At 51.1% G+C, this 27989-nt stretch overlaps 10 protein-coding genes and 1 non-coding gene across 11 annotated transcripts; 7 read left to right on the forward strand and 4 right to left on the reverse strand.

Moving 5' to 3' along the window:
• Positions 1 to 733: 733 nt before the first annotated feature.
• On the forward strand, positions 734 to 2083 carry gprC (the record flags this gene model as incomplete). The annotated part of the gene is made up of 2 exons (XM_040806830.1): positions 734 to 1309; positions 1358 to 2083. 2 exons carry the CDS (start codon positions 734 to 736, stop codon positions 2081 to 2083), a joined length of 1302 nt encoding a protein of 433 aa, XP_040668268.1.
• Positions 2084 to 4098: 2015 nt separating this feature from the next.
• On the forward strand, positions 4099 to 4200 carry ASPVEDRAFT_t79. Its single transcript has one exon. It is a non-coding gene; the product is annotated as a tRNA-Met (tRNA).
• A 1659-nt stretch (positions 4201 to 5859) lies between these two features.
• sit2 (putative siderochrome-iron transporter) lies at positions 5860 to 7801 on the forward strand (the record flags this gene model as incomplete). The annotated part of the gene is made up of 3 exons (XM_040806970.1): positions 5860 to 6125; positions 6197 to 6810; positions 6867 to 7801. The coding sequence occupies 3 exons, from the start codon at positions 5860 to 5862 to the stop codon at positions 7799 to 7801; spliced, it is 1815 nt and encodes a 604-aa protein (XP_040668269.1).
• Positions 7802 to 8407: 606 nt separating this feature from the next.
• ASPVEDRAFT_678273 (uncharacterized protein) lies at positions 8408 to 9428 on the forward strand. Its single transcript, XM_040815965.1, has 3 exons — positions 8408 to 8463; positions 8519 to 9145; positions 9210 to 9428. Exons 2-3 carry the CDS (start codon positions 8630 to 8632, stop codon positions 9279 to 9281), a joined length of 588 nt encoding a protein of 195 aa, XP_040668270.1. The 5' UTR covers positions 8408 to 8463; positions 8519 to 8629; the 3' UTR covers positions 9282 to 9428.
• A 469-nt stretch (positions 9429 to 9897) lies between these two features.
• Positions 9898 to 12763, forward strand: ASPVEDRAFT_169132 (GH92 family glycosyl hydrolase). The gene is made up of 3 exons (XM_040808681.1): positions 9898 to 11216; positions 11285 to 11959; positions 12020 to 12763. The coding sequence occupies exons 1-3, from the start codon at positions 10117 to 10119 to the stop codon at positions 12606 to 12608; spliced, it is 2364 nt and encodes a 787-aa protein (XP_040668271.1). The 5' UTR covers positions 9898 to 10116; the 3' UTR covers positions 12609 to 12763.
• Positions 12764 to 13846: 1083 nt separating this feature from the next.
• Positions 13847 to 17987, reverse strand: ASPVEDRAFT_41994 (putative NF-X1 finger transcription factor). The gene has a single exon (XM_040812481.1). The coding sequence runs from the start codon at positions 17727 to 17729 to the stop codon at positions 14145 to 14147; it is 3585 nt and encodes a 1194-aa protein (XP_040668272.1). The 5' UTR covers positions 17730 to 17987; the 3' UTR covers positions 13847 to 14144.
• A 356-nt stretch (positions 17988 to 18343) lies between these two features.
• ASPVEDRAFT_131955 (LYAR-type C2HC zinc finger protein) lies at positions 18344 to 20198 on the reverse strand (the record flags this gene model as incomplete). The annotated part of the gene is made up of 3 exons (XM_040806875.1): positions 18344 to 19780; positions 19967 to 20089; positions 20178 to 20198. The coding sequence occupies 3 exons, from the start codon at positions 20196 to 20198 to the stop codon at positions 18344 to 18346; spliced, it is 1581 nt and encodes a 526-aa protein (XP_040668273.1).
• Positions 20199 to 21712: 1514 nt separating this feature from the next.
• On the reverse strand, positions 21713 to 22871 carry ASPVEDRAFT_678451 (flavin-linked sulfhydryl oxidase ERV2). Its single transcript, XM_040815967.1, has 4 exons — positions 22489 to 22871; positions 22301 to 22429; positions 21959 to 22246; positions 21713 to 21901 (listed from the first exon to the last, which is right to left on the reverse strand). Exons 1-4 carry the CDS (start codon positions 22689 to 22691, stop codon positions 21883 to 21885), a joined length of 639 nt encoding a protein of 212 aa, XP_040668274.1. The 5' UTR covers positions 22692 to 22871; the 3' UTR covers positions 21713 to 21882.
• Positions 22872 to 23265: 394 nt separating this feature from the next.
• Positions 23266 to 24325, forward strand: ASPVEDRAFT_132684 (ATP11 family protein; the record flags this gene model as incomplete). The annotated part of the gene is made up of 2 exons (XM_040806947.1): positions 23266 to 23441; positions 23500 to 24325. The coding sequence occupies 2 exons, from the start codon at positions 23266 to 23268 to the stop codon at positions 24323 to 24325; spliced, it is 1002 nt and encodes a 333-aa protein (XP_040668275.1).
• Positions 24326 to 24841: 516 nt separating this feature from the next.
• On the reverse strand, positions 24842 to 26261 carry ASPVEDRAFT_678375 (alpha/beta hydrolase). The gene is made up of 4 exons (XM_040815966.1): positions 25926 to 26261; positions 25343 to 25855; positions 25154 to 25279; positions 24842 to 25085 (listed from the first exon to the last, which is right to left on the reverse strand). Exons 1-4 carry the CDS (start codon positions 26063 to 26065, stop codon positions 24932 to 24934), a joined length of 933 nt encoding a protein of 310 aa, XP_040668276.1. The 5' UTR covers positions 26066 to 26261; the 3' UTR covers positions 24842 to 24931.
• A 134-nt stretch (positions 26262 to 26395) lies between these two features.
• Positions 26396 to 27664, forward strand: pre3 (proteasome core particle subunit beta 1). The gene is made up of 5 exons (XM_040812482.1): positions 26396 to 26599; positions 26655 to 26700; positions 26762 to 26776; positions 26839 to 27114; positions 27176 to 27664. Exons 1-5 carry the CDS (start codon positions 26563 to 26565, stop codon positions 27498 to 27500), a joined length of 699 nt encoding a protein of 232 aa, XP_040668277.1. The 5' UTR covers positions 26396 to 26562; the 3' UTR covers positions 27501 to 27664.
• Positions 27665 to 27989: the final 325 nt, after the last annotated feature.

Below are 27989 nucleotides of genomic sequence, written 5' to 3' on the forward strand. Positions count from 1 at the left end.
CAACATGAGCATTATTATGCTCTTGGATTGGTCTGGCCCTGTCCTCTAGTCATTGATAGTACAAGAGAGACAATCGAAGACCTGGGGCAGCTATTCGTTGTCGTGCTTCGCTTTCCACTTTCCAACTCTCACCATGCCCTGATGTCGAATTCGGACCACTTCACAGAAGATATGCGTTCGTCCCTCTCCTGATTCGCTCGCACCTTGACGTTCCCCTGTCTGATCATTGGCGCCAGTCGCCCATCACTCTTCAGACTTCCTCGGACTCGGCCGCTCACGCCTTTCTCTGATCCACATCGTCTGAAATTTCGGTACACCTCGTGGGGAAGCTGGTCTCACGGCACATGGTGCAAACCCAAAAACCGCGCCAGGCTTAAACTCTGCTTCTGTGCGTCACTTGTACGCTAAATAGTCCCTTTTTCATCCTTCACGGCGCATTCCACCTCCCTTATAGTCTTTGTCATCCGTCTTGTGAAAGTGGATGTGCTGCCCCTCACAGTGAAGAAAGGAAAGGATGAATTAACCTTATTATTGTTGGAACCTGCAATTGCAACGTCGCCGCACGCCTGACTCCCCAAATACTCGACCAGTCCCGGTACATCTTCCCGAACCGCCATTTCTTGCCAAAGTGCCGGAGTACAACGGCCTGCACGAGTCCCCTCAGGTAATGCTTACGGCGCTTTCAGGCATTGTATTATACTGAGCAAAACAAAAAACGATGGGCCTCCTCAAGATGTTGTTTACCAATGGTGGCCAAGAGGGCCTCCATGCCCTCTTACCGCGGTTGGCCTATACGGAACATGATACAGGGGAACTCACTATCGATCCGCTCCCCAACGACCACCGTAAAGGCCTGATAGCTGTCTTCGTCATGGCCATTCTCTCCACCGTTGCCACCTTGATGTTGATCTCGTTTGTTACCTACCGACTCGTCTTCTGGCGCGGCAACTACCAGCGATATATCGGTTACAATCAGTATATTATTCTCATCTACAACCTGGTCATTGCGGATATTCAACAGTCTCTCGCTTTCTTGATCTGTGCAAAGTGGTATGCGGAAAACAAAGTAGAAGCTAGGACAGCTGCCTGCTTCCTCCAAGGGTTGTGGCTCCAGGTCGGAGACCCAGCAAGTGGAATCTTCGTGCTCGCCATCGCCTTCCATACCTTCTACATTGTGGCCTTGGGTAGAAAGCTGAGCTATCGAACGTTCGTTATCATCGTGGTTGGCCTTTGGGTTTTTGTTGCAGTTCTTGTCATCATCCCGCTTGCATCCCATGGAGCTGATGTCTTCGTACCCGCCGGGGCTTGGGTAAGTTCGGTTTCCATAATGTTTGTTTCCCTGGCTAACTTAGATCAGTGTTGGATTAGCGAAGATTATGAAGGCATACGTCTTTGGACACACTATGTTTGGATCTTCTTCGCCGAGTTTGGCACGATTACCCTATACGCTGTCCTATGGTTTCAACTTCGTCGACGTATCAAGCAGTCTGCTATCTTGGGGAGCAGTCATATTGAGAGTCTGAAACGCCTTCGTCGAGTTGTCGGATACATGGTTATATACCCAGTCGCTTACATTGTTTTGTCCCTCCCCCTGGCAGCAGGAAGAATGGCAACCGCACGAGGCGAAACCCCAAGCATCGTGTATTTCTGCGTTTCCGGTGCGCTGATTACAAGCTCTGGTCTTGTCGACGTCCTACTCTATACGCTCACCCGCAAAAATCTCATCATCGAATCCGAGCCCAGTGCTGATCGGAGCTATAACAAGTTCCCCAGCAGCAAGAGTCGGGGGCAAAACCTCAATAGCACCACGGATCCGAAGCTTATGCGGACGGATATCAGCGCTATTCGTACATACAACGGGCCAGACGAAGACGACCAGAGTCGTGACGGCTCAACGGAGGATATTATCAAGGGCGGTGGTGTTGAGCTGGCCCCCATGGGCAAGGTGTACCAGCACACCACGATCGAAATCACATCTGAACCCGCGTATCCTTCCAGCGGGGATGCCAGCGGTCGGGGAAGTCAAGAATCGCTGGATCCGGCCGGCAAGATGTCACCCACAGCGAGGAGATGGGGAAGATAATGACGGAACTATTATTTCACCTTCTACGATCCGATTTCTAATTTCCGGTTCCGACCACGCTTCGAACCGGCCATTCTTCTCTTTCATGTCACACTTTTCTTATACCTACATATATGTGGTTTAATTGATGCCCCATCTTCGACACCCTCATTGATTTATGTTCGGCGGTTCTCGTTGGTCCAGAATTGGCCCCTCAAACGGTTTTATTTGTCCCTTCCTCAATGCCCTATTTTGATACTCCCATTCTCTATTTCCTTTTCTCTTCTGGTTATTGCAGGATATACCCAATCTTGGTGATGAGTTCTATGAGCGGATTCATGTCAACCCTTTGAATACTCTTCTTGACAGCGGATTGATTTATATGATACAACCCTGTTTCTCTTTCTCTTTGTCCCTACATATCCTACTTTTATGTATATAGATAGAATATGCTGCTCCGCGGCCTGGGCTGGCTCTGAACACACAGACGGCTAGTTACATAGTGTACAGTGTACAACGATAGACAATGTAGTGATCTCCACTACACTTCATGATTCACTCCCCTATTCCACGCTCAATTGCGTGCACGACTCGCAAACCGTGAGCAATAAGCGCGCTAGTCAGAATGCGAATTCGACTTGAACACTGCGTAGATCATATTCCGAGGTCAGGCTTTACTGCCTAGGCATGTACGGAGCACTCACCGAAAGTGCATAGTGTTAGTAGGTACTCACACAGCCGCATCGCATCCGCATCCGGCTGTCAGAGCCGACTTGCTGCGTGCTCGGTATGAGGAGACTCGGCTAAGTACCGAGAACGGGGCAAGGAAGAAAATGATCACCGCCAATCGCAATACGCTAATCGAAAGCTGGTTCGTCATGTTCTATCCGGCGTAGGTTATTTGACTACTATTATTTATTATTTATTATTTCGGATTCTGGAGTCCGTCTAGCGCCGTGGAATCTGTGGATCGAAGGAGCTCAAAAGCTAGTACTAATATCTACAACTACAAGGGCCCCAGTGCAATTTCCAGAGTTCTGGTTGCCTTTTAAAGCTTATCTCGCCGGTTTGTTCTAATACAGAAGAGGAAATAATATAGAGTTTATATTGTAAAATTAGTATAGCATTTTTTTGACTAGGCTCCGGTGAGTTTTCTTGGGGATCTCCCCGATAGACGTTGCCTGGTTGCTTACCTTCCTTTATCACGCAGGTAAGCCTTTGCAACGAGGCAGGGATGGAGTCAAGGCCAGGGACAAGATTGGGAGTAACAGCATGAGACGCAGAGTGCTCTGTGCGATTGCATATACAATGAACCATGGTCTTAGCATACATTGTCGAGTGTCTATGCAGGTACTCGGCCATGCCCGCGGCACGCGGCACACGGCAGTCCAGGACCAGCCAGGACCAGGGCCAGGTGGATGACTGCCAACGGAATGTGGATTCCGAGTTGGGAGTACGGTGTAACCGTGTAAGTAGATGATATAAGAACGTGTTCCATGCAGATTGCAGTGATCGCGGATCCGTGATCTGATCCTTGGTTGAAGATCATGCCTGCACGGCTCGTGAACCCGTGAGTGCGCACGATCTCCAGGGTGTGGTATGTCGATCGACAACCCGATGGGGCGAGTCGATCGCCCTGCAGAAGGACATCCCCCTGACTTTACCACGACGGGCTGTGAGGATCTTGTATAAGCCTGGGTATATCTCCGGCGGGGGCATTTTAGGTTCTTCGAATCAGTTCTCTAGGGGATTTATTGTTTCTAGGCTTTGATTGGGAGGGAAAGGGTAAATGTATATAGACTGTTCATTTCCGCGGAGGTCCACTGGTGCTGCGGAGTGCATGACTAATATTGTACTCCGTACTGGCCACATAAGGGGTTCGGTGTACTCCTGGTGAATCATTAATTGACTGTGTACGGAGTAGCCTGCATTAATATGTATGTATATGTAACTGCCTATTTCTAAATTAGGGTATCAGATAGATGAACCCTAGCACATGACTATAAAGTCTGGTCGAACGGCGAATCGCCAGCAATGTCTCCATGGTCTAGTGGTTAGGACGGCGGTCTCATAACATGACGATTCCTATCTAAAAGAGTTGCAATCCGCAAGCACGAGTTCGATTCTCGTTGGAGGCACGATTATTCTTTTTTATTTTACTTTCCCCCCCCGTCTTCAAGCTGTGAACTCAGACCTCGGCCACACCTTGTCCTAAATTAAAAAACGACTTGCCACTTTTTAGTTTATATGAACTATCGGCGAACGCAGCGCTAGTCTCACCCGCCGACGGATCAGTGCAGGTGCAGTAGCGCCATCGGGGCTGCCGCTCCAGGTAAGCAGGCTGATTCCCGCAATGCAATGGGTGACACATTAATAGGACGATTCCTAGTCGTCTACGATGTTATTTGCTGTGCTGACCGCACAAGCATTGATAGAATGGATGATCCCTTGGATGGGATGAAGAACCTTGGGTGGGATGTCGCGGCTGAGTGATTAGGTTGAGATAATTTTAAAATTATCTGATTGTGCCACTCCCGCGCCCGACCGCGGATTCACTAGCGGAGAGTTTCGGTGCGACCGACGACCGTACGAGCGTGCGACACTTCAGCAACGGCCACCGATATCGCTGCGCTGCTAAGAGTCGTTCGAGTTTCGACGCAACAAGAGAAAATTTCTCGTAATCCCCATACCAATCACATTGGCCCAGGGAACCAAGCTGTTGGGAAGGATCAAAGAAGGGCCTAGCCATCTGGAAATTTTTTACGGAGAACATGCCACGCTACGGTTATTGCTTTTTATCGACATCCGGACAAACCCGAGACCTTTGAGCGGGAGACTGAGACAGAGTCGAGAGCAATAATTCCGAAGTCGCAACCAGTCCATACTAGGTGATTCGCCTGGTTGCCGAGCATTGTGTTGGGTCTCGGTTTGCTTCTATATTCAGGTCGAGCACCGGGGCGCGATTCTCGCGGCAAACGTTTTCAGCGTGTCAACCCATGCCAGGTCGGTAGTGGGTGAGCCAGTGCTGCCAGTCATGCCAAGGACGAACCATATGATCTCGACGGGACCCAAGAGGAACGCCAACAGCTAATTAGCTCTCTTGGAAACGTGGTGTTGAAGTCTGATCCCCTCCCCCCACGCGCGGAAAACCTCGTAGGTGCATCGCCAACACCCGTGACTTGTCGGTCGTGGAATCGCGAGCTGGAAAAGGAGAGACTGGTTGTTTCAGCCCTGGTTGTTCAGCCTGTGCGAGAGTCGTGGGTTGACCGGACTTTGTAATCCCTGCATCCTCCCATGCAGGTGCAACTGTGCATCCTTGTAAGTCTGTAACATAGGGTCATTTGGGATAATGAGGATGCCAATTCCATCATGACATTGTCGGGGGGTCCACAGTGGGCGAGAAGACGAAAAAGAAAAACCTTCGAAGGACATTGCGACGTCTCTGGGCCAATTGTAGCCGAGCAGGCGTGGGACTGGGTGTTGACTGAGCGAGTGATCAGAACTTATCTGATCGAAAAGCAGGCCTGTCCATGGCTTATCTGATCAGAGCACAATGTCATTGGCTGGCAAGGCTCCATCATGCCGCACTGAATCCACGCCAGGGAAAAAGAAATTCTCCAGTTGCATTCCGCCCCCGTCCTCGCTGCTGTCTCAAGTCCCTTGCCTATATAGACGCGACACCGGCCCTCCCGGATGGCCGCTCCTCTCTTATCTTGCTCCTGTTGCTCCTCCTCTTCCCCTTCCTTCCGCCCTTGTGAGTGTTGGTCGAGTTCGTCTTGAACACGACCCCTTTCACCATGGCCATTCTGGATAAGCTGGACAAGTTCACTTCCCGCGACCGTGCGGATGAGTCGAACCCCACGGAGCCCAAGGGACCCCAGAGCCCTCAGGAGCGTGTCGTACAGGACGGCGAATCGTCCGATCTCAGTCTGTTTGCTCAGAACGAGAAGGAAGTCGAGCAGAACCCGGACCAGATCACTCAAAATGCTCACTTAGGTGTGCAAAAGGCCGAGGCTACGACCTTGGTCTGGCCCAAGCAGGCTGTCTACGCGAGTTACGCCTGGTGAGTCTCATCTTCACCAGCCTTTATTTTCTTTTTTTGTTTTTCACTTGGCTTACATGGTTTGGTTCCAGGATCTGGGTGTGCTTCTTCTTGCTGGCTCTTACGTCGTCTGTCTCCGGCTCCGTACAACCCAACGCGTTCTCCAACTTCCAGAGCGCCCCCCAGGTGGCGACGGCGAATATCCTGGCAAGTATTATTGGAGGTGTGCTCAAGTTACCGATCGCGAAGATTCTTAATATCTGGGGTCGTGCCGAAGGTTTCCTGGTTTTCCTTGGCGTTCACACTGTCGGTTTGATCATCCTCGCTGCTTGCAACAACCCCGATTCATATGCGGCTGGATACGTCCTGTTCCAAGTTGGTTACAGTGCGCTGTTCCTCATCATGGACGTCTTTATCGCCGATACCTCCGGCCTGCGCAACCGTGCCTTCACTTTCGCCTTCTCCCAAACCCCTTTTATTTGCACTGCTTTCGCTGGTCCTCTTGCTGGCCAATCTTTCATCGATAACGCTACCTGGCGGTGGGGTTACGGCACTTTTGCTATTGTTAACACTGTCGCCTTTGCACCCCTTGCCATCGTATTCAAGTTTTACCAGAAAAAGGCTGAAAAAATGGGTCTATACAAAAAGGAAGCGAGTGGCCGCACCGTTATTCAGTCCATTATTCATTACACTCATGAGTTTGACCGTATGTTCATGACCCAGTTTAACTTTTCGGCCCGTCGGACTTGCTAACTGTTGTAGTGATGGGCGCTTTTCTGCTGATAGCTGCTTGGGTCCTCTTGCTTCTTCCCTTCAGCTTGGCATCGGGTGGATCAGCCACATACAACAGCGCCACCTTCATCGCCATGGTGGTGATCGGATTCTGCCTCCTTTTCGTCTTTGCCGCATGGGAGAAGTGGGGCGCCCGTGTCCAGTTTATTCGATACGAGCTCTTGAAGCAGCGCAGCGTGCTGGGGGCCTGCTGCATGGCTGCCTTGGCATTCTTCTCCTTCTACTGCTGGGATCTGTACTTTACCAGTTTCTTGATGGTCGTCTACAACCTTAGTGTCACGATGGCCGGGTACGTGTTCAACATCTACAACGTCGGATCCTGTTTCTGGGGTGTGCTCTTCGGAATCTACATCCGCTACACCAAGCACTTCAAGTATGCCTGTCTTCTCTTCGGCCTGCCTCTCCTCTTCCTGGGCTCCGGCCTGATGATCCACTTCCGCGGCGAAAATGAAGGCGTCGGCTACATTATCATGTGCCAGATCTTCATCGCCTTCGGAGGTGGCACCCTCGTCATCGGCGAGGACATGGCCGTCATGGCTTCCGCCGACAGAGAAGGTGTTCCCATGATGCTTTCCTTCCTCGGTCTCTTCTCCAGCCTCGGTGGTGCCATCGGCCAAGCCGTCGGTGCTGCCATCTATAATAACACCTTCACCAAGGCCCTCGAATCCGCCCTGCCCGACAACCTCAAGGACCAAGCCTTCCAAATCAATATCGATGGCTACCTCAAACAGGTCCTGTACCCCCTTGGCTCGGATCGTCGCAACGCCGTCAACTACGCCTGGGGTCAGAGCCAGATGTATGGTGCCATCGCGTCCACTTGCCTTCTTGTCTTGGGTTTCCCTTGCGTCGCTGTGTGGCGAAACTTCAATGTCGACAAGAAGCAGAACAAGGGTACCATCCTCTAGTTGGGTGCGCCGGGCTTCGTTTGTATATATACAGATATATAACTATTTATTTAAAACAAATGTCTCAGGTGCATTGGTGCACATCATCATAAGACAGTGCAGTGGAATGGGGATATGGATATGAATCTTTCGGCCGACTACTGACGGGACATAATAATCGGTCCCATCTATAATGCGAAAAGAATCTCCTTGGCTACTTAGTTTAATTATACCAAATTTTTGCCTCTATCATTTTAGTGCTTATTATACCAGAATTAGAAGCTACTATTTTATTCTGCTTTGTAAAACAAAAGCAAATGCAAAAGCCATTCAAATTGTTGATGCGAGCCACATGACACAGCGCGCTTCTTTACTATCCTCAGCCTTCGTATTTCCTCCATCTCTCCCAAGTACGAAGTTTTCGGATCCTCGTTAAACTTATACCATCTGTATACTTAATTATTATTACAGATGTTCGCTTTTCTCTTTTAAAGAATATCGATCTGAAGGACGGTCGTCTCATATACCGGCATATGAGGCCTCGTTGAGCTAATCAGACATCAGAGGACTTCCTCCAATGCTTCACTTTTGTGTGATATGCGGCGTCCATATTAGCCGCACTTCTGCCGCGCCCGGAGCTGTGCTAGCTGAAGATCTGGAATGGTATCAACAACTCCGTGTTGGTATGGCCTCCTATCTAGGACCCCAGCATGCCCGATAATGGCTAATGATCAGCAGCGCAAGGCAACAATGGTACGACCTCGGACGGTGCCGCTCTTAGCGGTGTCGGGTTCATCAATTCTCTGGACCAGATAATTGCGCCTTTGGACCGTCGGAGCAGTTTCAAGAATGCTCACGCGGACCTCGAGTCCTACGTCCCAATCTGGCATGCCTATACAACAGGAAGACCTCGCAGCCCCAAGTTCAGTGCCCGCAAGCTTAGCCTCATCCCTGGGTTCTTACCTGATTGGCGAAGCATCAAATGGTTGTAGAGCTTATACTTCTGCAGACATGCAATCAGTCAGTCGTATACGATTCTCTCGCGGGCATTTGGACCGCCCCCGACATCCAGGCGAGATATCTGGATTATGGTTTGATTACTATGATAGCTCACGTCCTTCAATTGCTGGCCAATGGCTCTTTGAGAGTGGCTCGACGAGGTTTCAAGAAGGGGAGATTATCAGCGAAATCACCGTATGGCTACCAAAAGACAGAGAATCCTTCAGCGAGAGATGCTACTTGGGCCGCGTGGTACGCGTTTTGATATCGACTTCGCTGCGGACTGCATCTTTTCCGGATGAGCTCCCCTTATCAACAGACGAGCTTATTGCCGTGCGGTCTCAGGAAAATTGCCTTGAAGAATTGGTTAGTGACAATTGTCCCATAATATTCGTTGGTATAGGCTATTGATTTTTTGGTTTCAATCTAGTCGACTCTCGTTTGGGTTTTTAACAATGCCTGGGATTTCCCACGCGTTGTCTCGAGTCGCAAACCCCTCTAAAGGGAAACTTACATGTCGGGATCCAAGACAAATCCTTGAGGCACGCCCGTGGCCTGCTCCACAACGAGCCCTATGGGAGGGACGTACTACAACGGACAAGCTTCTCTATAACCGCGTACCATGGCGGTGACAACCCGGATCGTATCACAGGGTTGACATTTACATATCTATCCGGTTGTTGCGGGGATATAGGGAGCATATCGCCGCATCGAACTCCGCATTCCTTGATATTTGAGGCCGATGGAAAGATCGAGAAGGTCGAATTATTGACTGAGTCGGAGTGCCTCTCCGGGATGGTTGTGGGTGTTCTCTAGCTTTACTTGATCTAATGGATATATACTGACGCAGACATAGATGTATTGCAGGAAAGAAAGCAACGGTGAGGCTCGGAGTCATTTACTTGGTGTCACCACACCTGCAAGGGCCGACATAGGTCTCATGGACGGTCAAGAAATCGATATCCCTCAGCGGAGATTTACAGTGCGTTATGGAGAGGACACTGAATGCAGCCCACTGCAAGGAACAGTTGCTGGGATATGGGGTTTTGAAATGCCGGAAGAACGATTAGTTGTTGGATTCGTAGTTCTGGAGGACTCCTAACCCAGATCGTACCTTTCTGTGCGACTCTACTAGTGGTGATACTAGTATAGACGATGTCACCAACCCCGCTTGTTTACATTCGCAGGAATGCAGATCCTGGCGATCCGGCACGTGCCTTGCGTCTCAACATTCGTCTACTCCCAGTATTGTTTATCTTCGAGTTCCTCGTGCTCTGGTGCTTGACTTCAAGGCTGTTCCTCTGTGTGGCTACCCCAATGCCACACTCCCGCCAACCATGCATATCCCAACATCGCTCATCCTCACCATCTTAGGGCTCACCCAAGCCCAGTCTCCCAACTCCAAACCCGACATTCTCAGCTACATAAACCCCCTAATAGGCTCCACAGACGGTGGAAACGTCTTCACAGGCGCCTCACTCCCCTACGGTCTGGCCAAAGCCGTTGCCGACGTTAACGGCCAAAACACCGCCGGCTTCGCGACAGACGGAAGCAACGTGACAGGCTTCTCAGCGCTACACGACTCAGGCACAGGCGGGAACCCTTCACTAGGCAATTTCCCTCTATTCCCGCAAATATGCGCGGACGGGGAGCTGAATAATTGTGTCTTCGACAAGAGCAAGAGGGCCAGTCCTTATCTCAATGACTCGGTTGTGGCTCGCCCGGGGTATTTTGGGGTTGAGTTGGTAAGGGGTGGGATTAAGGCAGAGATGACGGTTTCGGAGCGTGCGGCGTTGTTTCAGTTTACTTTCCCCTCTTCCGGTGCTGGTGCTGAGGGGAGTCCGTTGGTTTTGCTCGATTTAACGGATCTATGGGATAGTCGGCAAAATGCTTCTGTCTCTGTTGATGCCGGCAGTGGCAGGATACTCGCCAATGGGACGTTCCTGCCGTCCTTTGGTGCTGGGTCCTACAGGTCGTATACCTGCGTGGACTTCTATGGTGCTGACATCCGCGATAGCGGGGTTTGGGTGAATGACCGTGCCGGCACGGAAGTCCAGGAGCTGTATGTGACGAGAGGGTTCAATTTGTTCTACGTACAGGGTGGTGGATTCATCAGGTTCAATCGGCCGAAGGGTGACGGGGATTTGGAAGTTACGGCGCGCGTTGGGATGAGTTATATAAGCAACGAGCAGGCGTGCGAGAATGCAGAGAAGGGAATTCCAAAACCACTGGAGGATTTCAAGCGGTTGAGGGGCGAGGCTGAAGAAGCGTGGAGGGAGAAGCTGAGCCCTGTATCGATCAAGCCTGGAGGAGCGGATGAAGAGCTACAGAGGAGTTTCTGGAGCGGGATTTATCGCAACATGCTTGATCCGCAGGATATGACGGGCGAGAATCCGCTTTGGGAGAGTGACGAGCCGTATTTTGATTCGTTTTATTGGTGAGTGTGTTTTTCTTCTTAGGGGTTGGATTCTGCCTGTAGTACGTACCTACTCACGACGTGACTAGTATATGGGACTCCTTCAGAGTGCAGCACCCGCTTCTTACGATCATTGACCCTGAAGCGCAGTCGCGCATGGTTCGCAGTCTTTTGGATACGTATAAGCATGAAGGCTGGCTACCAGACTGCCGGATGAGCTTGTGCAAGGGCTGGACGCAGGGCGGATCAAATGCTGATGTTGTCCTTGCGGATGCGTACGTCAAGAACCTTACTGGCATAGACTGGTCTCTGGCATACAAGGCCATGGTCAACGATGCCGAGAACGAGCCGTTGGAGTGGTCATATGAGGGCCGTGGAGGGCTCCAGAGCTGGAAACGCCTGAACTATATACCTTATCTCGACTTCGATTACTTGGGGTTCGGGACGAACTCTCGCAGTATCTCGCGGACGGTGGAGTACTCATACAATGACTTCTGCGTATCGACTGTTGGGAAAGCTTTAGGAGAAGACGGATATACGACGTACCTCGCGCGAGCAGATAATTGGAAAAACTTATACAATCCGGATCAGACTTCTGACATCAATGGTACAGACAGCGGGTTTGTGGGCTTTTTTCAGCCTAAATTCTTGAACGGGACATGGGGATACCAGGATCCCATCGCCTGCAGCGCTCTTGCCTCCTGGTGCTCGCTTACAGATAATCCGTCTGAAACATTCGAGTCTAGCGTCTGGGAATACCAATTGTAAGTCGCCGCCCTTGCCAATATTGGCCAATGCAATCCAACCAGCTAACCAACGACCAGCTACGTCCCCCACGACATGGCCTCCCTAATCGAGACCCTCGGCGGCGAGGACGCCTTCGTTAAGCGCCTCGACTTCTTCCACGAATCCGGCCTCGCGGATCTGGGTAATGAGCCCGTCTTCTTGACGGTCTACCAATACCACTACGCCGGGCGGCCGGGCCTCTCGTCCGAACGTGTGCACGGGTACATCCCCTCGCGATTCAATACCTCTACCTCGGGACTACCAGGGAACGACGACTCGGGTGCCATGGGAGCCTTCACCGTCTTTTCAATGCTGGGTCTCTTCCCAAACCCCGGTCAGAACGTGTATCTTATCACAGCACCGTACTTTGAGGAGGTGAGCATTACGAGTCCGCAGACGAATCAGACGGCGACGGTGAAGAGCGTGAACTTTGATCCTCATTACAAGGACATTTATATCCAGAGTGCGAAGGTGAATGGGGAGGCGTATACAAAGAGTTGGATTGGGCATGAGTTCTTCACGGAGGGATGGACGTTGGAATTGGTTCTTGGGGGGAGAGAGAGTGACTGGGGAAGGGAGGAGAAGGATCGGCCGCCGAGTTTATCGAAAGGCGTTGGCAGGGCTTGAGTCTTGCATATTGAATGGGTAGAGTCCGGCGTACAGCTGTGAGCTTGCGAGAGGGATTGTGCTGACTGCTGGCATCGAAGAATTGAGATACAACAATTACAATTGGATAGACCACCTCGTATCCGTATCCATGATTGTGCCCTCGCATTCCGGAGTCCTCTGTATATAAGCAGCAATATGGCAGGGTTCATTTCTCTGCAGAATCCGACGTCATCAACTGCACCCGCCGACGAATCCCAGCAAAACGAAAGAGTAAACGAGGACGGAATGCAGGTGGCTGGTGCAAATCCCCCACAAAAAATCAGGGCTGGTCCCCGTGCAAGTGAGACATTGCAGCTGATTCCCCGAGGAATACGAGATCATCCATGGGGCCATTTGCCCCTTAAGGATGATCCGTTTCATCCTTCGTTGACCGTGTCAGGCTGCCTGCTTCTCATGAAGAACAAACGAAACAGAGACAAGATGCCTTAAGCTAAGCCAAGACCATAAAACACTGTTTTATGCTTATTGCTTACCCCCAAGCTTGTCCGCCTGGAGCTGAACTGAACTGTCGAATCTTACATCTCTCCCCTCATTCCAAGTAGGGCTGGATATATTTTAACCCAATTCCCCCCCCTCCACCCCTTTCTTATTTCCTTCACTCGTTCCATACTTTCTCTCACAATTGGCTATCTCAGGAAAGATAAATATTGCCAAAATGAAGTTCATTTCTACAATTTCCATCCTCACCTTCCTCGCTACACTCACCCTCACCACCGCCACCGCGGCTGAAGACCCAGGTATCCGGTGTGAATCTGAAGCTGATTGCCCTAAAGATCTGCCTGTTGTATGTATCTTGAAAAAGAGAATGTAGGTGTGGTAGTGTAGACTAACGGGATCTCTCATGTAGTGCTGCGGCTTCGATCCGAGGATTCAGTACTGTCTCCCCGAGAATACGGTTTGTTGAAGGGGATAACAAGCGCATCAACGTGGTGGAATTGTGATTGGAAGAGACAGAGGAAGAGAGGGAGAGGATCGGGGGCAAGTTATGGGTGCGATGCGGTGATATGGATTGGTCAGGCTAAGGTGCCTTAACTTGGCAGATATCTGAAGTGCTGGGCTTGGGCCAAATACTTTCCGAATTAACTGCCGAGGTGAAAATATTAAGAGACGCGGACGTTTTCCTTCTTTGTCTTTACTGGTAAAAGTAGTAGGCACCCTGGCCGCATCCATATCCCTGGTTAGGGCTAATGACTCGGGGTCGGAAAGAAAAGCCAGCTAGAGATTGGACTCCTATGTAGCCACTTAACTACAAGAAGCACAGCACATATTACTAAAAGTATTCTGGCCAGTACATGTCCCGATTAACGTCGAATAATCTATACTCTTTTGCTTTTTTTTTTTAACCCGTTGCGCCGCCCATGACATGTCGTAAGTACACACTTCAGGCTCGCTATGCTAAACACAACACGAGCATGAACGAACATGATATCGGAAATAATAACAAGAAAATAAGAGAGAAAAAAAAAAAGTCATGCAAGAAAATATAACGGAAAATCATGAGCTGTTCATGGCGTCGTTCGCAGCCTGCTCTCCAGAAATAGTAGCAGCAGGCACATTCTCAAGGTCCCTGTCAACCCCAAAGGTCCCCCCCGCCTTAGTCTCTGTCTCCCCGACATTATCATCAGTCTCCTTCGACCGTTGCTCCTCTTCCTTTTCCTCTTTTTCAACCTCCTCTTCCCAGCTATCAGCCACTTCAGCCGGCGGAGGCGTACCGCGCGCCTGTCTTGACGCACCAACGCCGGATCTCAAAACGAGTTTCTCCTTCCTCAAGTTACTCCCATCATCGTTCAACGCAAGAGCCGAATACAGCGATCCCGACAATCCACTCCCCGTGCGAGATGGAGGAGTGCTTCTGGCACTGCCGGTAATCCCATTACTACGCTTCGACGCAGCAACCTGAGCCCACCCGCCTGATTCGGGTGACCCAAGGGCTTGCGCCTTAGCTGCTTCTCGCTGAGCTTTGACTTCTGCGGCTGCGAGACGCTGGGCTTCGCGTTCCTTAGCCCTGTGACGTTCACGAAGTTTCACGCATTCGGATACACTCATGCCTGCGATGCCAATTGAGACTCCATTGCCTAAACCGAAGGCTGGAGGGGTCCAGGTCGTGGGTTTGAGGACGAAGACGTGCCTGTGGGGTTCTGGGTCGAAGCTCTCGCTTGAGAAGCCATAGTCTGACGCGAGGGAATGGACGAAGGCTCGGAGTGAAGATTTCGCGGGCTGAGTGCGTATGGAGCGTTTTGTTGTGTCGGTGGCGAGAGAATGGAGGGTTGCTTCGTGCGACTGCAGGGTTGATAATGGGGATGTGGATGAGAGCTGGACGTACATGTCGAGAGTTTCGGACGAGTATGGGAGGTTTGTCGACGAGAGGCTGTTTTGCGCGAGCGTGTTCGACGGGTTAATATCGACCCCTAGTGCGGCTGCTAGAGAGCGATTCCGCTCTAAACGTCCACACTCCTCATCGCATGATAGTGGAGTGACGGCAGGTAGCCTCTGCGGTTGCTGTAGCTGTCCCTTTGATGCCACGGCTTTCGCCGCGTTACATCGACGGTCCTGGCGGAGTCGTCCACAGCCACATGTTACCGTGACCGTGGATGCGCAGGGAGTCTTCTCGGGACAGGGGTATGGAGCATGGCACGCATCTGTACATGGATGGCCGCAAAGCGTCTTCGTCTTCCCACATGCCTGTTGGCAAGGCTGGGAAGCGTCTTCGCATTCGCCTGGCCGGTGGCAGTTCTTCTGGCAGAAGTGGGAGCCGCATTTGAGCGGTTCACCGCAAATCTGCCCGCACCGTGCATCTGCTAGCCAGCAGGGCTGGTTCTTCAGCGTCCGTTTGCCACAGAGGCATATCTTCTCTGTTAAAAACGGGCACTTTGGACAAGACTCATCGTCCGTATGGCAATTATGCGAAGTCTGAGGATGGCCGCATGCCTTAGGACGTTCGCAAGGGAATGAGCACGGTGGAGGCTGCGTTCCACAAGGCAAAGGTGGGTACAAAATCGATCGACCGCAGTTGCAAGGTATCTCTTCGAAAATTGCTTCCCTGCAAGTATTGCATGGACCCTTGTGACAAATTTCCGGGCACGTATGCCGTCCGCATTTCAGCTTGCGGCCACAAACCCGGGTACAAATATGTTCGGCCTCCACATCCTCGTCGCTAGGGCGCAAACGAGACTTGAGTTTTCGTCGCAGCGCCTGGCGCTCAATCGCCTTTTGTTCGCCAGGGCAACACCGTTCGGCACATGCGTGTCTCCCACAGTGTAAGGTCGAATTGCAGACTCGGAAACACTGAGGAGGCTCGATTGTACCTTGGTGGCAAACGCTATTGAACGAGTTGCGTCCGCAACGGCACTCTATCTCGACCTTCTGCAAGCAGGGACCACAGGAGCCAGTATGACAGATCTTTTTGCACCCATGTCCACACGCTAAGGTCTTACCGCATGCTTCCAGACAATTAGATATAGGATCCTCGCACGATGTCCGAGGGGTATATCCTGGAATATCAACCAACGGTGTCTTCCCGCAAGGGCAATGTGATACTACGTCTGGAGACCTCGGGCAATGAGCCTTTTGAGAATCCTGGGCGTGACATCCTTTCTCGCAAAAGTGAACACCGCAATCATATGGACGGCTACAGACGTCTCCGCAGCTGAAGCTGCCTGTCCATTCCTCAGTTTCCCCATCCTCCTGCTGCAGTTCACTTTCCAGCTCTTCGTCCTTGGAGCTACAAAGCATCTCAGTCTGCACTTTGCCACAGTAACATCTTGCGTCGATTTTTACTTCACAGGCTCCGCAAAGCCCTTCGTGACAAGGCCGAGTGCAGGTGTGTTCGCCGCAGGGTAGAAGGTCACCGCAGACCTCGCCACAGCTCCAGCCATGCTCGTAGTCGGTATCTTGGCAACGCTTCGTAGATGAGTTCCTGCCGCAGAAACAGTCTTGAGTAGGGCCCATCGCCGTACATGGTGAACATGGTCCGGCATGGCACGTCGCATCACAGGGGTGCGGACAGCCCTTGCGCTTCCGCGAACAAGTCTGTCCACACGAATGAGGCGGGAGACCAGGAAGTGGGCGCGGATCAACCTCTTTCTCACACCAGCAAGCGTAGCTTGTAGGAAACACCTCTTGGGCAAGATTGCAGCCGGGACATCTCCAAGCACGAGGTCCACTGGACTCTCCTTCCTCGCCCCGCCTTCTCGCGGCATCCTGCGCCGCGGCGCCCTCGTTCTTCGACCACTTCTTAACACAATTCAAATGAAAAACAGTCCAGCAGAGCCCGCAAGACCACACGCGCGATTTTCTTCCAATCTCAATCGTGCAAATCGGGCATTCGTAAAGATTATGCGCAATATCTTCATGAATTCGTGTAACAATATCATCGGCCTCCGATTTTGTAGTCACTTTTGGCGCACGGGGACGAGGGTTCTTCGCTTTCCCTTTCCCTTTCCCTGCCGGTGCTGGTGCAGTAGTCGTCTTCAATGACGATGACTCGCCATTTGTAGTCGGGGGAACAGACCCAGGGACAAACACCGGCGCATCGGCGTTCAACCCTGGATCTTCCACATCCTGGCCGCCTTCTTGTGTATCGTCCTCCGAATTCTGCTGCGACTTCGTCAATCGCCCCTGGAATGCCCGCCTAGCAGCTCCCAGCTGTTGCTGGTCGCCGCCCCGCACCCGATCTTGCCGTTGACTTCCTCCGTCCGCCGCTGTGTTCCCACCTCGACCCCCTCGGCGTCCTCGTCTCGGGCCTCGCCGTGACCGCGGCTGGTTCGTCGCATTCGAATTCGGGGCATCGCCCGGCTGTGTTGTGTTCTGGGATGAGGACAAGGTCGGCGGCGGCAGTTGCGATTCCGGAGCCTGCTCTACAGGCTGGCTTTGCGGTTGTGGTTGCGCATCCGAAGACTGTGTCTGTGGTTGTCCCTGTGGTCGTCGATTGGCATTACCCCTCCGGCCTCGGTGTCCACGTCTGAAAGATCTAGGAGCCCGCGGAGCATTACTGTCCGCAGCGGGCGTGGCCGAGCTTGACATAATCTGGGTGGTCATGAAATTTGGGATCCGGGACTGCAAACTTGCAGTTGCAGTCATGCACGGCACAGCTAGCGGGATAATACGAAAGAAGGAAGGGAATAAAGAAAACAAAAAGAGAAAGAAATGAAAACGCCTGAGGCGAAGAGAAATTCCCTGGGCGAACAGAAAAGGACGGAAGATCAAAGTTGTGAAGTGAATGAGCGGGCAGTCTGCGAGTCTTATTAAGAGTGTGGCGAGAGTTCAACTGTGGCTCGGCCGTTTGTTTGTAAAGACTAGAGGATTCTGTATTTACTGTGGCTACGGTCCTACATCACTGTCTCACATAATACTGGTTATTATTTAACAGGCTCAACAATGAAGCGAGTCAAGCGACTGATGACGATCTCCATCCAGTCGCCTCCTGCTCAGTAACGGCGTTGCTTGGCCGTGACTCATAATCACTGTGCGAGTCACTATTACTCATAGTGGGACCTGCGCATACCAAGTTATACGAGGGAAACCAAGCTTGATGAAAGATAATAATATGTATATTCATTGGCAAATCCAAGTAGAAAATATCGTAACTATCATCGCTATGCGGTTCCTCAACTGGAGGAAAAGGATGGTAACTTCAAAATAACCAACCCATGCAAACATTATACATCAAGAAATATTAGGAAAAAATTAGAAAATTAGAAAAACAACACAATTTCGCCTCGGTCATTCTGCTTCAGACGCAGCGTGCGCCATAGATCCTTCTCATCATCTGCTCTCCGTTCGCGGTCTGCGCGGCTTCGGCCTTGATCTCGTCCGCGATCGCCATCGAACTCGTCTGTAAAGTCTTTGTGGAATCGCTTGAGAACCTTATTGATTGAGAAACCTCGGGAGCTCTCAGGTCCCTTGGTCACTAAGGACAAGAAGTGCGCAGCCATCTCTTGCTGGATCTCGTCTGGGTGATTCTCCTGTCGGTAAACGATCATCTCGCGACCGTCCTCTCGTGGGGAGTACGAACGCTCGGGATACTCGAGTTTCTTGATACGCCGCACCGGGCGTTCCCCTTCCATTTGCGCACTAATCTTGCGCTTGGATTTACCGGCGTCGGAGGGAGCACCATGGTCGCTTGGGGCGTTGCGAATCTTGTGAGTCTTCTTGGACTTGCGAGGCTCGTTCTCATTACCAGCAACACTGCTTCCGGACACGCTGGAGCCAGCAAACATCGATGAGACCAAGCGCTCGGCTCGGTTTTTGATCGAGATACCGAGACCCGTATCGTGGCTTTCCTTTTCGTCACGGCGGGTGCGCTTGAGAGGCGACGAAGGGTCCTGGTATCGTCGGCGCGGGTTGTCCGAAGCGTCTTCATCGTCTAAAGAAGGTGACCGAAGCATACGGTCGAGCCCCCCTGTCAGTCCAGAATGGTTGAGCATCGGCGTTCCTGGGTGGTTCAACACGCTAGATGGAGCCTCGAGCATAGGAGTATCTGCGTCATTGATATCATGGTCGTCAATGCGGCGCTTTCGCTTCTTCTCACTAGTAGTCGCAGTTAAAGTCGGAGGCGATTGCTTTCTCTCTCCCCGCCGGTCCTTCTTTTTCTTCGGCGCCGGCGTCATGAACTCCATCGATATAGCAGCATTCTTGTTGTTTGGATAGGTTGGCGGCTCGATGGGGCCAGAACCGTAAGAGAAACCATGTTCCTCGTAAGCGACATCGTAGTTTTTGCCTTCATCCTCATCATCGGCGTTACTGCTCGCAGACGCTTGAGGTTCGAAAACCGAAGGCGCGTGGTCCTTCATCTTCATCTGCTCTTTCGGGTGCACAAGAGAGACCTTGGACGCATTTGGCGTCTTGTCATCAACCATGAAATCGAAGACATTGACCTTGGCACCGCCATTTGTCGGCGCTTGTTTGTCTTCGCTTGGAGTAGGGGGGTTCGGAGCAGGCGGAACAAGGTTGGTTTGCGAATCGGGAGCATCTTCCACGTACGGGGCACGATGGGGAGTATTCGGCTTCGCGGGTTTGTTATCGTTCTTGTTGCCGTTTCTATTGTCGTTGTTGTTTCCTTTCCGTTGATTCTTGGCCGGCTTCTCTTTATAGAGTGCTCCTTGGTATTTCTGAGCCTCGCTCATACATGACTAAAAAGACTAAAGTTAGTTCCACACCATACAAGGAAAACGATTCGTTGCCCTTATATCGCCGCCTCTCGATAGGCCCAGCGCCATCATGCGCATCACACCGAGTAGGCGAATCAGGTCAACCAACGGTCCGAGATACCAACACCGTATTCTCCAACAATATCAAATAAAAAGGGCATTCCGTACCGTATGCGATTTATACTGTGTCCCCTGGAAGTGGACCATACAATCAATGCAGGTAAAGCTCGCTCCACGGCATTGGTTGCGATGGGAGTCAAGCTTCTTCTTGGTGAGAACATCACCGCACCCCTAAGAGAATAAGATTTTAGCACTTCGTTCCAATAATATTCACACAAGCGACCTGTGGTCCGGTACCCAAGGACGAGGCTCGACTCACCTCGCATGAAAATGAGACCATATTGACAAAAACCCCACGATGTGACAAGGCACTGAGTAGGACTGAGTGACTGAGTGAAGGAAATAGCCCCTCTGAAACTGGTAGCAGAGGGCTTGATAGAAGCGCGACCCCGCAATCAGAGCTGAAATCCTTCGCGCAAACGAGAAGGGGGCGCAAAAAGCGTTGGAATTGCGTTTGTTGACAGAGCGACAATGTCAACCTAGCAGGCAACAGGAGACAGAAGGGCGAATAGAAAACTGAAGGAGGCTGCGCAACAACCTTGGGGTGTCAGCGATTAAATTCTAGCACAGGCGACAACCCCTTTTGAGTTTGCCTCTCGATTTGCGCTCTTCGTGTTGGAATCTCTTCTGGCGCGTTCAAAAAAACCGAGAGGAAATTCAAAGGGAAAAAAAGGTGGGTAGACAACGCTATTCCTGTTGTGGACGAACAGGGTCCACAGAGTCTGCCTTGGAAACCAGGCGCTGACTGGCTCCCCCAGGTTACGCCGCCGCTCCAAGTAATGTTTAGATCTTCGCACGTCTCCTCTCAGCTCTCAGCAACCGTCTCCTGAGAAACCATGAAACAAATGTTCCTCTTTCGCTTCGCCCCCTGAATACTCCAAACAACTTTCTCACATTAACAGGCGGTTTCGTCAATCCCCTGTAAGCTGCAAAAGTACGGCGGTAATCACCACCATTGGCCTGCGCACAAGACTTGAAACAAGGCATTGCCTTCAGGATGAACCAGGGTCACTCCGTAGGCAGGCGACGATCAACGGATCCCAATCTCGAGGAGGGTGGGTGTCGTTCCCTCCACACACGAGAGGTTAAAGAAGCGTGAGCCTGTCAGGAGACTCGCACTGGCGCACATTGCACGGTCAAAGACAGATGACGGGCTCTTTGTTGCAGTGGGCCCCTCATTTGTAGCTGTTAGTGCGGCGCTTATGGAGGGGCAGTCTGTGCCGCTATGAATGTCTTGCGGCAAAGCATCTGCGGCGCAGCATTTAATGCGAGATAAGAACTCCGCCTAGTATACACTAATAATAGCACCATTTCGTGCGTTGATTGACGTTTAGCTTTGGCCTCGGTCTGGTTCTTTTCTGGCTCAGGACTGTGAACAGTATCATACTCCGACTATGTTGGTACTCAGGTCAGGTATTCTTTCAAATGGTACTCGCTGAGGCTGTCCCATCGGGTATTTAAGTAGAATTTCACAAGTCGTGCATAAACTACAACAGCTTAAAAGGTAGGTTTTTCTAGGTCGGTCTTCCGTCCTATCAGCTGCCCCCATAATGGCAAAATCATCAGCTTGAATAGTCAACACCCTCTCTGGCATCGGGTCAGCTGCGCCTGTCACAGAGCCATAAACCCTCACCAGTGGAGTCATGCGCACAAGAATGCATACTCGTGTGGCATTCACAAAGGGATCATCCTGGTTTCCATGGCTGATCCAGTAGGGTTTCGGCTTCCATATTCCCGCGCTGAATTGGGTTGGACATTTCTCGGCCTCCCCCTCGGGACTGGCCGAAGTTCCGAGCGCCGCAACCTTTGTCAAACCCAGTTGCTACTAATGGCCGAGCAAATTGAATAGAGATTATTATACACTCAACGACCGGCGTTGAATATTTATGGCGAGAGATATGATGGTGGAAATGTACTAGGTATCTGCGAGAACGGATGCACGACTCAATCCGTGTCACGTATATCTACCCTCCACGAGTGATACTAGATTCAATCGCAATTAGTTAAAGTTAGTAGAGAAAGGCAAGGGGGTGCACTGACGGTTCCCGGGATATCTCCACAGGCGAGATAGTATCACCGCCATCGCTGCTTTCGCGAGGGGTGGCCTTGTTGCCACTATCAGAGTCATTTCCCCCGCTTTCGTCTTCATCATCGGCGCAGCCGCAGTCGTAAAAATCGCCGAGCTTGGTACAGTCGAACTCTGGCTTTTCGAGCATGGAATTGACTTCGTTGTGGATGAAGCAGCCCCATCCTGCAGCTGCATTACGGGAAGAGACCTGCGGGGGGTATTTCTTCAGGTGTTGTTGGAAGTGCGACGCGCATTCACCGCTAGTTTAGTAGTCAGCATTCAGCGTGCGGGGTGGGCGACTGGTGGCACTATACCATGGATATAGTCGCGCGAAAAGGTAGATGTATGAGTGGAGCGTTTCTTGTTGCTCTTCTGTGGGTTCTTCGGGATAACGAGCGAGCATAGTGTGAAAGTACTTCCATGTTGCGCGACCTAATTCGGCTCTAGTTTCCCAAGCTGTCAGCTCATATTAAAGATTCAGGCGAGGATGGGATTTGCCTACTTCGCTGTCTCATTGCCTAGACGGGGCATCACAATGTCCCCTTTCTTAAGATCATCCTGAACAGGTGTGGTTTTATCGAGGTGGCCGGGAGCTCGGACTGCTGGACTAGGGGGTCCATAGGGTTGAATGAACAGGACGAAGAGGAAAAAGATTAAAATAGAAGCGCTTATCAAGATGCGCCTTGTGATCTGGCGATTGGCCATGGTTAATGAAAGGAAAGGGGCACGATTCTCGAGATTGAATGATGCTGGAGAACGCGCATACCACCGGGCGAAAACAATGGTGCTAGTAAGGAGGGCTGCAAAACATCAGAACATCAAAAGGAAAGAAGGTAGCAAAGTTGTTGGGATTGTGATTTTGAGGAAGTAATGGCTGTTCATCTTCCTTGCAGAAGCAGTAAAGTGGCCTGACGCCGTCCTTTCAGTTTCACTTCGAAGATCGGGGAGTCCACGTGGAATGCATTAACTTCGGTTTCACTCGCTTAGTCACTATCCTGTTTATGCTGGGCGCATCACAAGGGAAGCATTGCCTCAACGGAATCTTTTTCTACAGAACTGCTCTTGGATGTCACCCATAGTCCATACATGGGTTTTGAGGAGCCATGCGACGCGCTCGTGCCCAGAGATAACAGTGCAGAAATGCCCTGTCCGATTCAAGCATTTGCGGGGAGGCGATTACATAACGCCTTATGCCGACCCACCAAATTTGTTCCGACTTAAACTCCGGAGCCTCAGTCTGTCTCGCATCTCGACAAATCCACCCTGCCCACCAGCGAATATGGCCTCTATCAGATCCCCGGCTTTTCAGTCCCTAGCGCGGACCCGGACTCCCTTCATCCGCTCACAACAGCGCCGATGGGCTCAAGTCCATGATGTCCGCTTCCTTGCGACCCATCGCGACCCCAACCAGGTCCTGGAGAAATACCGATCGAAGCTCAATCAAAAGGCGCAACAGTAAGTCGGAACAGTGACTAGGGGTCCCAATCAACTCTAGTGCTAAACAACACTCCAGGGAGGGTTTCCAATCCGTCGAATCCCTGAAGGAAGCCCATCAGGAAAAGATCGATAAGCTGCGCCGCGAAGCATCAACAATCTTGACTCCCGAACCACCATCGCCCTCCGCAACACCTCAGTCCCCTCCCCCTCCTCCGTCTGCTCAAACCACCGCTCAGTCCCAAGTGGCAGCCGCCTCAAAGTCAACTGGCATCAAACCCCTGAGCTCCTACCTCGACGTCGAGAAAATCCGCGACCTCCCTCCCAAAGAGATCGAAGCTCTGTGGCGCCTCCGCCACGCCTCAAACCCCAATTCCATTTGTGCTGTTGTCTCGTTGGAAACTTACGAGCGCATCATATCTGCAGCCCGCCAGAACCCGCAGTTCATTCTCCCACTGCCACGCACCACCGAGACCCCCCAAGCACCCGAAGCGGACGCCGCCGCATCCAATGAGAAGAACGGCGCGGATATTCACTTCTTGCAGTGGGCCTTCCACCCGCCTGCATCGACACCAACAGCGGTCAACTCGCATACATCTACCGTGATCTTTACCCCTCTGGCTTCGTACAAACTGCACGGCTCTTTTGCCCAGCCGCATACGACAGTCACACACCATCTAGATCTTGCGGATGACAAGGGGTTGGTCCTTATGCATGGCCAGGTGATGCCTGATTCTGGAGTGTCTACCTCTGAAGCTACGTGGTTGGTTAGCTGCGTGCAGCGGTTTTACGATTTCGGTGGGCAGGCGAGCGGGCGGAAGGGTGAGCTGCTTCGCATGTTTACCCAAGGTGACGTCCAGAACTTCAAGATTGAAGAACTGATGGCCGAAGCGGAGAAGCTGTAAATGAGATGGATACCATCATTTCGTGTACTTTAGCATTGTATAACATTGTCATTTTTTCTTTGTTTTGGCATCCATTAATCCTACCTAGATGAAGATAGAATATCTCGGCTTGCTTCATACACGATAAGCTCGGTAGGTAGATACTAGTATTAGCCGAGAAAAAAGACCATCTTAAATTTATTGACAAGTTCAAACCCGAAACGCCAATTCAAAACAATCATGCGTTCAACGGCACCTATGTCACATCTGTATGGCTGCGATTGAGATTATGATGAATGCTTGAACGAAGATGTGGGAGATCTCTGAAATGTGAATAATATGGACAGCGAAATCAAATAAAACAAGTCTCGCACGGCTTCCAGATAGAGCACATGCTCGTCGAAGGATCTGGTAATGTTGATGATAAAGTACAGGAGAGGGAATCATGAGGGTAAGAAATTAAGTCGCTAAGCCGCTCGTGTAATGGTGTCGGCTGAATTAACTTGGCGCTTGCAATGTAAGCTTTATTCGAGGGTGTACAAGGTTCCAAGCAAGTATCAGCTTGGCCTTGGAAGTCGACGCGGTCAAGAAGCGCATTCGTAAGTCATAAGGTAAAGGAAGATTTCGTTAATTTTTGAGGATTTCTTCCGTAACAAAAGAATGGATATGCTCGAAGTATCCAGGCTCGGCCACACTATCGTTATGTGCTCCGTTTGGAAGTGTTCGCCATACTTTGCGGTTGGAGTTGCAGATAGCAAACAGCTGTGTCATGTTCGATGGTCTGGGCCAGGTTAGTTTCTTCGTTTAATTTTGCCCCGCGTACAATCAGGGAAGTTAAGCAGTACTCACGGTATAATTTCGTCTTTTAACCCGCTCAGAAAGAGCACAGGGGTCTGAGTTATCTTTGGCAGAACCTCCTCGCTCGTCCATGTCTGGTGGCAGAATCGAGCAAGATATCGGGCCGGGGGAAAGACGCTGGTACCAGTTAATACAAAACCAATATTATAAAATGGATAATCTTAAAAGCTGAGAACATACCTTGGGATCAATTTCCGGATACTAAGGAAGGTGTTTTCGAGAATCAACCCGGCAATATTACCCTTATCTTCGTTGGCAGCGACAAGGTTGATCGCCACAGCTCCTCCAAGACTCTGGCCATATACAATAACCCGCGAGTCCGCCGTCTCCCCCCTTTGCCGAATGTGATCGAGCGCTGTCTGAGCGTCAATTTTTAGTCCGTTCTCGTCAGGCACCCCAGTGGATAAACCATAGCCCCGATACTCTAGCATCAGAACATGACATCCCAAGAAATCTTGTAGGACCTTCGCGATGGGAATGCGATGGCCCACGTTGCCTGCGTTTCCATGGAACATTAAGATGGTAAGGTTCTGGTCCAATCGCTTGGGCGGAGCACGAATGAAGTAGGCATGCAAAGATTCGCCATCCGGCGTGCGAAGTTGGAGCTCCTCGTAGTCATCCAGGCCGAACTGGCGAGGTTTGGGGACACTTGTGCGTGCATCGGCAGGGATATTTCGCGGGTAGATAAGCTCACTGCACATGTGTCAGTCACCGGCAAGCGCCATGTGCGGTTGTATCAAGATGGCAATATAGACGGACGAACTTTTGCTTGAAATACAAGAGACCACTAGCAACAACAGCTAGGCCAGACGATGCTAGCATCGGAAGACGCAGAAACTGGACTGCACTGTTGGCCATACTGCCTATACTCCACGACGGTGGGGGCGGCGGAGATTCCGACATGTTGAGCAGGAGTGTCGCAGGGGAAGTAATAGACCAATGCAAGATGACAAGAGATGCAGGGGCGAAGCAGGTTGAGGCTGAATGACAAACACACAATTCCACACCCAGTACCAAGTTAATGCAGAACGTAAAGACCGCAAGTGCAGAAAATGCAAGATGGAATGGTGAGTGCCCGATGGAGTCGCATGGACTGGTGTAATCTCTCAGGAGGCTTTCACGCTGCGGGGAGGAGACGGCGGGAAGTGTGGCCAATGGGCGTGGGGGCGGGGCTCACCGCCTGGCGGAATCAGCTCCAGCTTGCTTGCCCACGTAAGGCTTGCCTGCCTTGAGCTCTGAAGCTGCTCTGATCAACCTACAACCTCACAATTCTACCTTCCACCCTACATTTCCGTCTCATTCTCTCTTCTCTGCCCTTATTAGATACGCCTGTCTAATACTCAAACCCTCTAATACCCGACAAGTCTACTCGCGGAGCCTTTTCCTCTTCACCCAACAGGATGGTCGGTCACGGTCTCACGGGGATGCTCGGGGAAGGTTAGAAGCTATACAAATCTGCGCTGTAATACACCGTGATTAACACGTATTCTAGATGGCATTCATATCGATATGAATCATCTGAAGAGTGGAGAGGTCAAGTAAGTTCCGTTCAACGTCAATCGTCTGATGATGACCAGCATCTAACATCTCTTCTTCTAGCCTAGGAACATCAATGTAAGTGATGTCTACTGCAACTTTCGATATCCGATTGACTAATATCTCCATTCCTCGTTTAGCATGGCGATAAACTTCAAGGACGGTGTTATACTGGGCGCGGACAGTCGGACAACGACCGGAGCTTACATTGCCAACCGAGTCACCGATAAGCTCACACAAGTCCATGATACCATCTGGTGTTGCCGATCCGGTTCGGCCGCTGATACACAGGCCGTGGCGGACATTGTTTCGTACCATCTCAACATGTACGCCATTGTCAACAATGAGGCCCCGAGCACTCAGGTTGCTGCGTCGCTGTTCCAGGAGCTATGTTATGAAAACAAGGACATGCTAAGGTAGGCTAATTCACACGGGGTTCTAGATATTGATAATGGTTGGCTGATGCGCGAATTGTAGTGCCGGAATTATCATTGCGGGCTACGATCCCCGGCATGGCGGCCAAGTGTATTCGATACCTCTGGGCGGATCACTACACAAGCAATCATATTCGATTGGCGGGTCTGGTTCGACTTACATCTACGGTTACTGTGACGCGAACTGGAAGGAGAACATGACGGAAGAAGAGGGTATCAACTTTGTTCGAAGTGCACTGCAGGAGGCAATCAAATGGGATGGCAGCTCTGGCGGCGTGATCAGGATGGTAGTCTTGACAAACAAAGGAGCGCAACGACACCTGTATCTGCCAGACACTGGCTACACTGCACCCGGTAACACCAACTAGTTAGTTTCCCACGATTGGTAATGATTACATCTCCATGCTAGCTATCAATTGAAAGCCTTCCTCTGTTTGCTTCTCCCTTGCATTGAAAACTTTCGCTTCTTCAGCATATTTAGCTCTGTAGCTCCGTGATGCATCGAGGGTTCGGCCTCAAAATGCATGGCGATCCTTCAGCCGTAGGTGAAATCAACTGATCCGCTTCATACTAGTAAATCAGAGATCATGCAAGGATCTCTGCAAGTCGTGGTACCAGTAAGACTTTGGGGGGCTTCCACTTTGTCTTTTTTTTGTTTTTCTCTGCAGATAATAAGGCTGAGAATTGCAGCCATGGGACACAGCCGGTCAGGTAGATATATCAGGTCTAGGTTCCAAAGACAAGTTCCGGAGGACTCCCGGGGGGCCCGTATATAGCTCATCGGGGCGGGGGCGAACAGAGTCAACGAGGGTGGGTTTCGGCATCACGACAATCTTCCCCGACCACCAATCATCCGA

Source organism: Aspergillus versicolor (assembly GCF_001890125.1).
Source record: "Aspergillus versicolor CBS 583.65 unplaced genomic scaffold ASPVEscaffold_5, whole genome shotgun sequence".
NCBI lineage: Eukaryota > Fungi > Ascomycota > Eurotiomycetes > Eurotiales > Aspergillaceae > Aspergillus > Aspergillus versicolor.